This window comes from Phaseolus vulgaris, chromosome 2 (genome assembly GCF_000499845.2).
Source record: "Phaseolus vulgaris cultivar G19833 chromosome 2, P. vulgaris v2.0, whole genome shotgun sequence".
Lineage (NCBI taxonomy): Eukaryota > Viridiplantae > Streptophyta > Magnoliopsida > Fabales > Fabaceae > Phaseolus > Phaseolus vulgaris.
In genome coordinates this window covers 43648125-43660883 of record NC_023758.2, presented here as the reverse complement: position 1 = coordinate 43660883, position 12759 = coordinate 43648125, and the positions used below count along the sequence as shown (strand labels likewise).

General features: G+C 28.2%; 1 protein-coding gene across 1 annotated transcript; it reads right to left on the bottom strand.

The window, feature by feature from the left end:
- Window positions 1-1459: 1459 nt before the first annotated feature.
- Window positions 1460-3897, bottom strand: LOC137812421 (ras-related protein Rab7). Its single transcript, XM_068614387.1, has 7 exons — window positions 3582-3897; window positions 3382-3408; window positions 2797-2896; window positions 2526-2672; window positions 2108-2188; window positions 1808-1953; window positions 1460-1656 (listed from the first exon to the last, which is right to left on the bottom strand). The coding sequence occupies exons 1-7, from the start codon at window positions 3638-3640 to the stop codon at window positions 1593-1595; spliced, it is 624 nt and encodes a 207-aa protein (XP_068470488.1). The 5' UTR covers window positions 3641-3897; the 3' UTR covers window positions 1460-1592.
- Window positions 3898-12759: the final 8862 nt, after the last annotated feature.

Sequence of the window (12759 nt, the reverse complement as noted above, 5' to 3'; positions counted from 1 at the left end):
AACATGTTTATAAAAGAAAAAATATTAGTTGAAAGATTCATATAAAAATATTATCAAGGATTGAAAATTTCAACTACCACCATCAACATAAACATCTCTCATAAAAGGTTCCAAATGATGAGCATAATTCACAGGAACAGTTAAATAGTTGATTAAAGTCATCTAACACAACACATATGATAATCTCTTTCACTAATTCAAAGAATAAGATACTTAAAAAAATGCATAACTTTCAAAATAGAAGATCATGAGAAAGACTAACATTTGTGAATAGTCACTTGAAAAAAAAAAGTGTTTTTCAAATATTTGTCCTTAATTCTACAAGGGATTAGTGTTATACTAATTTATCTTGTAAGTCTATAACCAATATTCTCATCTTTATTGGTTGGTTAAAGTAATGTCCATATCCTATGATTTCCATATGAACTTTTTAACAATCTTGTCAATATTCTTGAAAACCTTCCTTAAATTAAATATTTTGAATAAGTAAGTGAACAAAATTGGCAAGAGTAGTGCCCCATGTTCTATTTAGAACTTATTTTTCTAACCTGCTTTTGAATCTTGTCAAGAATAAAAGAAAAGTTAATCAAAGCAACAGTACCACCACTTGAATTTTTTGACATAAAAAAAATAGTTGAATAACGTTATATTTTACTTTCATTGCTATGAATTACAGTTAAATTGCTCATTATTTTAATATGCCTTGGGAAACTTAATGATTTTAATATATAACAAAAAGTAAAATAACTTTTTATAAAAGCCATAAATCCATTTTTTGGCCTGTATATAATTTATGAAATTCATTCATTCTATATTTTAAAGAAAACCCAATTCTCTGTCATAGATTTAAATAATTATGCTTAAAAACGAAATAATATATATTTTTTACCTTAAACTACGTCACATGTTACTTCCATGATACATGTCCTAAACCTATATATTAAATTAATTTTCTTTTAAGGAATTACTCATTCAAACGAAATTTTTAACTTCTATAATAAAAGAAATGACATAATTGTTAATTGCTCAATATTTTTTTTTTAAATCTATAAAATAAAAAAACGAAATAAACTTTTTCGTAAACAAAAGTTAGTTTATATAAGTTAAAAATAAAATCAGATAAATTATACACGAGAGTTTCTAAAAATTAACTTAAAAAACAAACAATTTTAATATTTTTTTCATGTTTTCTTTTTGTAAGAATTATGATAAGGAAATCATTTAAATATACCTAGTTACGAATTAAATAAATAACAAAAGTTTAGATTGGTTGGATAATAAAAAATAAAATTTTGATCTAGTGATAACAAAGAAGGGTTTCAACACATATTGAGAGACTAATTTTAAAATTTTAAAATAAATACACCTTAATAAATTGAATGATCCTCTTTCAAAGTGCAAAATTAAACATGTTAATTAAAAGAGTAGTGATATGTTAACAATCAACATTAGATTATAATTTAAAAGAGAAACATATCATAAATAATATTTTACTGAAAATGAAATAATTTTAAAATTGTATTTAACAATTATAGTTGTAAATTGGTGGCTCTTGTCAAAAAGTAATATTTTCATGAGTAAAATACATTACTTCAGCATGCACAACTACTTCGATGTTCTGCTTCTGAAACTGCATCAGAGATTCCTCGAAAATAGCTGCAATGAACATAACAACATTAGATTGCATAAGTGTATGGCATTTATTAAGAATCACTACAACCTAGTAATCTTAACAAGAGAAAAAAGGTGTGAATGTTGAATTTAAATAGATCACTAAGTAGTATAAGAACAGATACAAGATTCTCACATGTCTTGATCGTGTTCATTTTCTAGTGCAATTTTGGCAACGCATAGAAAAGCCTCCTCAACATTGTAGCCTTCTTTTGCAGAGGTCTCAAAGTATGGTATGTTTCCCCTGGAAGCACACCAGTCTCTAGCTTTTTTTTCAGTGACCTGTAACAAATTGCAGGGCTACTACTAGTGACCATTTCAAACACCTCAGATGAAGAGATTCAAATATTTTTATATAGAAAATCATAGGCAATGATTACACTGTATGAAAATATAATTGCTGCAAAAATGATTTAGGGTGTATATTATTCCATACCCTTCTACTGTTTCCACCGTCTACATCAATCTTGTTCCCAAGTAACACAAAGGGAAATGCTTCAGGATCGTTCATATCAGCCTGAGGTCAAACACCAACATGTAGAATAGATTAGAGGGGTTTCACATGGTTTAACAGCAACTTGAACCGAGCTTGCTCAGTTTGGATAACAAGAAAGACTTTTATCTAACTTGGTTTGGTTCGGTTAGACTTCAACTCAAGGACAAAGTAATTCAAACAAAAGATAAAAATCACTAATAATGTTGAAATTTCACAGTTGGTGTAAACTTCTTCTTAAATCAGTTTTATAAGATTGAATTATACTTAAATTTTACTTTTTAATATAATATTAAGAGTAGATATAAGAGTGAGAGTATTAGGAACAACTGAAAGATGATATGATGAAGTAACAACATACCTGCTTCAGAAACTCATCATGCCAATTGTTTAGTGTATCAAATGTTTTGTGTATATTTACATCATACACCAGCACACAGCAATCTGCCCCTCTGTAAAATGCAGCCCCAAGACTATGGAACCTTTCTTGCCCTGCTGTATCCCAAATCTGCCATTATATTTCATTTTCATTGTATCAACCGAAAACTTTGATACCTTTCTAGTGTACTAGGACACGAAGCAAGTGTGAATTCCAAAGGGGTAAAACTTTTATCACATTTTAAACTGCTCACCTGCAATGTTACCAGTTTGTCATCAACTTGTATCTCCTTTGTGACAAAATCAGCACCAATTGTGGCTTTATACTGCTGGCTAAATTTTCTATAAACGTATCTGAATTGAAAGTTAATGTTCCACAATGTTATAATATAGATTACTTTCTGGTTGCATTCTTTGTATCAAACACAAATTCAGTAATAAAAAGACTCAAAGACCCGATTTGAGCCTTTGTTTTAAGTCAGTTCAGATCAAGGTACTAATTGTTGAGAAAAAGTATTTTGAATATGCAAAATGTATTCAGCTTTTTACTAATTTTGGTGTTATGCAGGCAATAATATAGTGACAGCAGAACATGCACCTAGTGTGCAACAAAAAGCGAGTGCCAACTCATGCACCAATACTGGGTCGAGACTTTACAGAGACTCGTTGGGAAAACGAAACAAAACAAAAGGCAAACAGTGAAAAGCTCAACAGCATTCATGATTTTGGAATGAATAATGCACATACAGCGAATCATTGACATCAGAAAAACTACCAAATTTTCACTTATTTATTTACTTTTTGCTCTCAAACTGTAAATGCAAATGCCAAATGGATACTGGTTCATCAAAGAAGTCTTTCCCACCCTGAAAAGAAGATTAAGAAAATGGAATTAATAATCAGTATTCACATTCATCAATAAAGAAGCTTGCATAAAGTAATAATAACAATCTCATTAAAGCAAAGAAAAGCAAGAAATGAAAACTTGGAATGCAGAAAAAAAAAACAATTAAAAGCTGAAACTAGGTGCCATACATACCCACTATCACCAAGAACAATGACCTTAAGCAAAGTTCTCTTTCTCTGTGAAATATCCATGTGGGAGACTCAAAAGGGTGTTGGCAGAAAGAACAAGTTTCTCTTTTTCTCAAGAATGCGAAATGAAAACAGAAAAGAAGGAAACAAATGGTGTTATGAGAGAAAAGGGAAGTTCTGGATTCCTCTTAAAGGTTGTTGGTGCTAACCTTCTTTGTGGGGAATTGCTTTTTTCCTCTCTCTTTTTTTCTCATTTCTGCATTTGAAGGAGGCAGGAGAGTATCATGTGATTTGCAAACCAAAACCAACGTTCTAGTGACAGCGGAGCATGATTGTTTTTTAACATATAAAAAGGGTGTTCTGTCACAAATCACCAATGTTTTTCCTTTTTCCTCAGTTGACTTTGAAACATACGTGGTTGCCTCTAATTGTTGGATCCAACACCAAAAGGTGGTGTTACTCTGATTCACCGTTGGACAGTTGAGACAGTTCGGTTATGTTGCAAAGTCTCATCTGACACACACTTTGAAGAAACCGATGATGTTTGCATTTAATTCACAGCACTGCTATTGTCTTTTCTGAAAACTACCATTTAAGAGGTTCCAATGTCTCCGTGACTCTATCAAAACTCCTCTCATAATGCCACTAATATTAACACCAATGTATTCAATTTATGATATAATAATACACTTCAAATATTTGTGACAAAAACAACATCAGCAAAAATTAAAGAAAAGAGAGAACTCAACGTTCCCACCTCATTATATTTCTAATAAAATAATATTAACATTCTTTTTTCATTTTGAAGTAAATATTCATTCACCTATAATTTAATAAATAATACCTATTTTTTATAAAATTATATTTGCTTTTCATATTTTATTTAAATGTGCATTATCACTAAACTTTAACTTTTTAACAAACAATTAAACATTCACTTTTTTTTTAACTTATTTTTTCCTGTATTTCTATCATCATTGTTTATTTCCTCAGAATGTTTAATTGAACATCAGTTTTTTTTTTTTCATTTTTTCCATTCTTTCCTTTTTCAAGGTTAAATGAATCATTTATTTAAAGGAGACCTTTTCTATTTCAAATTGATTTATTATCTTTTTAACTTTAAAAAGAAAATATTTTGATTGAAAATTTTCCTTTTAATTTTTAATAACATATTTCAAATTTATTCCTGTTAAACATTATTCTTCTCACCAATACGTTTATTATTTGGAAATAAATTTTAAATTTAATTTATCTTACCAAAATATAACATAACATTATGTTTTTTCCTATATTAAAGTGATATCAATGCGACACATGTGTTTTATATAATCTTGTCAAAATATAATGGAGAAAATTGTATTGGACAATAATGTATCAATGTAGATATCAAATTTACATAATAAATAATATAGTATGAAATGTGTGCTAACATTTTTTTATGATTATTATCTTGAAAAAACATTTTTATGATTTTAAAGGAAATTGTAAACTTTGAAATTTTGTAAGAGTTTCTTAATTTTGAAAAAAAAAAATCTACTACAACAATACTTAAAAGTGAATTAATTTATTAGACACTACTTAATTGAGTGAAATTTTAGATTTTTTTTTTCTTTTTTTTATTAAAGTGTCTTTCAATTCTCACATTTTTATTCTTTTAAATTCATGGTTCCTTTTTAGATAGTTTTGATCTTATGGTAAGATTATTATTTAGGTTGATTTACCTAAACATTACCTTAAATTAAAGGATAGTACAAGAGGTGTGACATATGAAAGATCTGTCTTCTATACCCTATTGGGCTCCACAAGTTACTTTAGTCAACATTAGAGAAAAAAAATTATAATTTATTTTGGATAAAACAATAACATAGAAGACATTAATTAAAAAACTCTTATAAAAGTTATTAATAAACAATTACTTTCACAAATATTTTGGCTAGCATTAATTGAAAAATATCTACCAACATAGCCTAGTAGAAAACTTTAACTAAAATACCTGTAACCTACAATAAATTATGAAGAATATTGATCCAATCAAATGTTATTAGCATTAATTGAAAATAATTTCAGTTGACTAAAAAAAAATTACCTACAGCAAAGATATGTAGATAATGAGGGTGTTGGTAAATATGTGATGAAATTTTATCCAATGAAATAGAATTTCATGAATGTGTATGTGTAGGTAAATTTTATAAATATTTTTATTATAAATATTACTTTTATTAATGTTAATATTATTATTAATGTTATTTTTAGGGTTTAGGGTTTAGGGTTAATATTAATAATAATAATAATAATAATATTAATATTAATATTGATAGTCTCAATAATATATATAATAATATTTATAATAATATCAAGAATGTTAATAATTTTAAAATGGGAATACAAAATTAAGAATAAGTTTTGTTAACAAAAGAATGGACTCACATGCTTTCTGATTTTAAACAAATTTTATGTGTTAAAAAATGTTAAGAATTTATTACTAACATTCACTTTTCTTTATTTTTAGCATTTTAGAATCATAAAAAAATGATATTTTAAGGATCATAACTATAAAAAAAAATGTTAACACACTTTTTTTAGTATAATAATAATAATAAAATTATTATTATTATTATTATTATTTAAAATTGATATTTATATTAATACATTATCATCCAAAGCAATTTTGTTTATTACATACCAACAATATTATATAAGATAACATGTGATACATCACTTCACTGTAGGACAAATAGTATGTTGTGCTTTTTCTTTTTTTTTTATAAAGTTTTCGTGTTAGGCATCACTATGCAACTTGACATCTCAGCTAAGCTGACACCTCAAGTAACAACAATCATCTGCTATCACATGAAAAAAAAAATATTATTAAAAAAAAGAAAAAAAAAATACAAAAATATGGGGGGACTAGACCAAAACCCATATGTTAACACAAACGATACATAGGTAGATTATATCTATTCATAAAGAATTCTAAGAACAGATTAGCTGGGAGTCTATTATACCAATGAAATGATTCTCTATGAATAAATCCTAAATTAGCCAACTTATCAGCACACGCATTCCCTTCACGAAAAATATGAGTTACCCTAAACATGATTGTCCCACAAAAATTAAGACAAGTATTTCATCGATTCTGAAGCATCCACGGAACATTAGTCCTAGCAGTAAACGCGACACAAACCAAGGCAGAATCACATTCAAACCAGACATTAGTAAGTCCCATTTTTTGAGCTTCCTCCATAGCATGTATAACTCCATAAAACTCAGCAACCAAAGCAGTTTGAACTTCAAGAAACGCTGAAAAAGCACCAATAAATTCTCCCATACTCCCACGAAAAATACCTCCACAAGTAGCAAGACCAGGATACCCCCTAGCAGCCCCATCAGTATTAATTTTGACCCAGCCTGGTGAAGGAAATTCCCATCTAATAGGAAGAGGACGAAAAACTTTATCACTACGAGTCTTAATACCGAAAAACTTAATCACGTTGAAGTCCAACATATCATTCTTCATTGAAGCTTTAGATGAATTTCCCACTAGACAAGTTAAATCTTTAATTATCGAAATAGCCTTAGAAACCCCAATCTTATCCTGAAATCTAGCATAATTCCTCATACGTCATATCATCCATATAGAAAAGGTTATCACCGCAAGCTTAATCAATTTAACCAAAGGACTACCATCACTCTTAATAAAAGAAAGTAGATCATCCTTATTAGAGAAATGAGAAGTAAGAAAATTTTTTCAAACCCAATTCCAAATATGCAATGCGTTAGAACATTCAAAAAATAGATGTTAAATAGATTCCTCTTGCTTTTCACAAAGCGAACACATAGAACATATATGCAAACCCTTATTCTGAATATGTTGATCTGTAGGAAGTCGTCCATGAAAATTTTTCCAGAGTACTAGAGTTTTGGAACGCGGAATAGATGAAGACCAAATGAATTTACCCCAACCACCTGGAACTCCTGGTTCCAAGAAAAAAGTCCTAGCCGATTTAAGAGTGAAACGACCAGACTCATTTAGAATCCAATTAGGAATATCCTGTTCCTCTCTAACCATGATATGATTAAAAAAATGAGGCATTTGCTGTAGAGATAAGGGAATATTCCAATCACAACTTGTCCAAAATTGAAAGATTGTATCTGGAATGCTAACACCATTAGATAACCTTGCAATATTTGCTAAAGAAGTAGTAGAGCACCATTTATCATTCCAGAAATTAATAAAAGAACCTGTACCAACAGTCCAAGAAGTATAGTCAAGTATGGTAGAATAAAATTGCTTAATTCCAGGCCAGAGAGAGGAAGATCTATAAACCGTTCTAAATTCATATTTTGATTTAAGAACCCTGGCTTTCAAGAGTAAAGACTAAGGTTTGTCGCTATAAGCAAAGTTCCAAGCAAGCTTAAGAAGATATGCATTTTTTTCATGATGAAGATTAATAATATTCAAGCCTCCATCCTCAAGAGGCGAACAAATTTTCTCTCAATTAACGATAGCAATACCTTTTTTCAGAATATCACCAGTCCAAATAAAATTTTGACACCACTGCTCAACTTGCTTAATAAGTGAAACATGCCACTTATACATATTAAAACTATAAGCTAGAAATCCAGTAATCATTGTATTGACCAGCTGAATTCGACCCATCATGCTAAGAGATTTACCTTTCCAAGATGCTAGCTTCAATTTAACTTTATCAGCCAAAGGTTGAAGAAACCGACACTTTGGAGCACCAACAAAGATAGGTACTCCTAAATAATTGAAAGGCAAACAACCATGACTACAGGAAAGAATATTTTGAATTTTGGTGACAAATATTGGAGAATTATCCATGGTGAAGAAACTACTTTTAGAGTTATTAATATATTGACCAGAAAAATCACCATATGTTTTAAGAAAAGAACTCAAATTTATAAGAGACTTAATATCCCCCCTACAAAAAATAAATATATCATCAGCATACAAAATATGAGAGGGAGTGAGATAACCTTGCGGACTGACCATATTTAAAATCTTCTTATCATTCACAAGCTTAGAGAGACCTCTACTAAGAACTTCCTCTGCAAGACAGAAAAGTAAAGGAGACAATGGATCACCTTGTCTTACCCCTCGACTGCAAGGAAAAAAACCCACCAAACTACCACTTATTCTTATAGAAAGCATAGCTGAACAGAGAATTGTACTAATTCAACCGACAAATGAGGGGTGAAAACCAAAGCGTTTTAAAACTAATAATAAGAAATTCCAACTCAAAGTATAAAAAAAAAAATAAGCTAATAAATCTTCTTATTGGATGTTTATTGGATGTGAAAGGATGATAATGTTTATTTCATATTCATATGGATTAGAGATAAGATTAACTTACTCTATATAAAAATAATAATATCACTTTATAAGTTTATTTTTTAAAAATAAGTTAGATTTATCATTTTAATTCATTTACTTAATTCTTAACTTTGATTTAAGTTTTTCCCATTAATTGTTCTTTGTTTTTCTTTACTCATGTTTGTTATAAGATATATTTTTTAAAGGAAGTTGTAAAGTCTAAATTTTTTTTTAAGGAGTTTCTTAATTTTGAAGGAATTTCTCCTACCATATGTAAGTAACTATCGTGATATTTGTATTATGATTATTATTTTTATTGTTAATGTTATTAACAATCTCCCAGAGACAATTGAACTTGTGTTTCATATGTCAACATTAATTATATATATATATATATATATTTATTACACTAAATAAATTTTATTATCATAATTGATTATGATGATGACTATTATTAATATTGTTTTTATTATTAATAATATTAATACTAATAATTTTAATTTTTATAATAATAATGGTATTAATAATAATATTATTATTATTTTTGACGGATTTTATCAATAAATAAACACATGTGAAAATTTATTAATGGATAACAATAAAAATTATAAAATTCACAATTTGTACTATTTGTGGGTAAAATTTTGTAGATAATTATATTTTATCAATATATATAAATCCATGACTAATAGTATGTATGTAATGTTGAATTTATGTACGATATAAAATTTATGTACGATATAAAATTTATATCTATGTGTAATAATCCGTAAGTAAATTAGAAATTTTTAGTAGTGTGCGTTTGTAACAACAAGTCATGTTTGACCTTGATAAAAAAATACTGTTGATGTTGTCTAAAAAAATCTCAACTGATATTTTAGTCTAAAAGGAACCTAACAACATCAATCAATAAAATATGTTTAGTTGATAAGACCTCCAACCTTAATCAACTTGATGGAGTATTGATCAAGGATAGATAGAAAACATTTTTGTTCTCGAACAGGGTTGGGGCTTAGAGAACGATTGAAATTGTTCCCTTCTTTGGTCAGTAAGTCGGTTTGCACTTACATTCCTCTCCAAACAATCTCCTTCCTTTCCTCTGCTCGCTTCACTCCTCGATCTTCACGTAGTCTAAACTCGGATGGTACCTTCAGAAGGCACTCCGACGCTCAAATCAGATTTAGTGTTCGACACTCGGTATGCTCAGTACTGTATAATGACGTAGCTGGTTCTTGGAATCTGTGTTATTTATATTATTTTGGTGGACCTTTCTTATTAGGCCATATTAGAGAGTTGAGTCATGTTTAGAAGTGTATTACTTAGCTCTTGACCGCTGATTAGTCTCACTAACTTTGCTTAAGCGTAATTGAATTTGTGGTGTTGGTCAGCATGATCAATCATATGGAACCTATCAATACAATCTTAATCTTAGTCACAACGACGTCTTGATCAAAATTGAGTATGAGGTCATGTTGATGACAACTTGACTGGGAGTGCACCAACAACTCCGGACCAATACATCAATAAAAATAGTTTTAAATAACTTAATTAAAATTTCAATTTTATGTTATAACTTTTTATTATATTCTTATATTATATAATGTTATATTTACTACCAAATGTACCCTAACACAGTAGTGACATAAAAGAATGTATGATTTATGATTTTGCTAAAGTATGAATAAATAACACTAATAAAATGATTAGAGTAAGATATTAAGTATTCATAAATGCAGTATATATTAAAAAATATATTATATACTTAAAAATGATATTTTCATTAATCAAATAGCAAGTAAGTGCAATCATTCTCGTGACCAACATCTATCCATTCACCTTCCACCAATCGCCCACCAACAAAGTGCTATTTTTCAATTTGAACCAAATATATGAACCAATCATTCCTAAAAAATATTTATTTATTTATTTATTGTTGACTAACTTGCTTTAATTAATTAATTAATTTATTAAGTGTAGTCCATTCGAGGTAATTTCTTCCTTTGTTGCTAAGTGTGTTCCTTCTTCTAAATCACCACGTTGGATTTTGAAGCAGATGAGAATATGTTTTTATGACTAAAAATTGAATAGAAATATGATGACGGCTTGGTTGTGTTGGGTGGGAATCACATTGACCACAAAATTCCTATGTCAAGTCAATCTTCTTATCATCTCACCTATTTCCTTCTACTTTCCCTTCCCTTTAATCTAAAACCAATACAATAATCACTTTAAATAACAAAAAAAGTGGATAATATTTTAAATTAAAATAACATTTAAAAGAAGAAGGAAAGTTCCTTGAAATATGTGTTAATGGATAAAGATTTTAAAATTTTATATTATTCATTTTTGAAGTAAAATTCGTATCATGAAAAATATAAAATACTTTTTTTTATCAGATATTTTTTAACACCTGACAAAAATGTGAGAGTAATGTTCTGCACACGAGCTCCTTACAGTGTGAAAGTGTATTGAACAGTGCTACCGTCACATTAATTCCTCCTTTGACTACATACATAACTGAATCATTTGAAATTTTATTAATGTTATAAAATATTTATTTATATTACACACATTTAAAACTCTCTTTTAATGGTGTGTCGTCTTGTGAGGAAATAATAAATAGAGAAAAAATTGAAACAAATAAGAATAAAAGAAGAGAAAAAGAAAATATGCACATGGAACTTTAGTCTCACAATTGTTTTGATAAGAATAATTATTATTATTTTAAAATTTTTGTTAGAGATCCCACATCAACTAGAGATTAGAGTCTTTCATTATATAAGTGAGTGCAAACCTCAATCTTATGAGCTGGTTTTATGAGGTTGAGTGATGGGTGTTTATATCATTATTGTTATTTTGATAAATTTGTTAATTCTGCCTATTATTTTAAACATGATCTTTCCTTAAGAAAAATACACTATAATTATTTTTGTTATTGTAAGGATATTACAACAATCACATATGACATTAATAACCAATAACTTATTCACCTAATCAATATATGACGCAAGTAATAAGTGTCATGTATAATTGTATATTATGTGTATACTGTCACCGTGATTACAAATATGTAATAAAACAAGTTCAAAACAATTTAGAAGGATCTAAATATCAATTAAATACGATATATAAAATATGAAACAATCACCGAGATAAAATCACTAGTTTTAACTTAATGAACTTAAATATACATTACGATTTATTTATATGTGGCTTGAGCGAGTAACCTCTCATTTAAACAAAAGTCATATATTTTCTTTGTCATGATTTTTGGTTGATTGAAAAATATAAATTCAACGAACCTCACAAAATCGAAAAATATTAATTTAATTATAATTAAACAGAAATGATTCATAGTTATTTACGTTCTTTTTAAATAAATTATGCATTATTATGTAACTTGACATCTCATCTATACTGATACTTGACATCGCATGAAAAAAATATTATTGAAAAAGAAAAATAATAAAGAAAATACAAAAATATGAGAAGATTATACCAAAACTCATATATTAACAAAAACGATACATAGGTAAATTATACATGTTCATAAAGAATTATAATAAGAGACTAGATGGTAGCTTATTATACTAAAAAAGATTCTCTATGAATAAATCTTAAATTAGCAAACTTATTAGCACACGCATTCTCTTCACGAAAAATATGAGTAACCCTAAATCTAATTTTCCCACAGTAATTAAGACAATTATTTAATCGATTTCGAATAATCCAAGAAACATTGGTCCTAGCACACAATACAAACCAAAACAGAATCACATTTCAGTCAGACATTATTAAGCACCATCTTTTGAGCTTCCTTTCTAGCATGTATAACCCTATAAAA

What these genes read in the sequence shown, in the direction of transcription:
- LOC137812421 (XM_068614387.1), bottom strand. Translation starts at nt 3,640, where the DNA reads ATGGATATTTCACAGAGAAAGAGAACTTTGCTTAAGGTCATTGTTCTT. An exon ending in ATGATGAGTTTCTGAAGCAG is followed by an intron (nt 2,189 to 2,525) that starts GTATGTTGTTAC and finishes GTTTGACCTCAG; the next exon opens with GCTGATATGAACGATCCTGA. An exon ending in ACGGTGGAAACAGTAGAAGG is followed by an intron (nt 1,954 to 2,107) that starts GTATGGAATAAT and finishes AATTTGTTACAG; the next exon opens with GTCACTGAAAAAAAAGCTAG.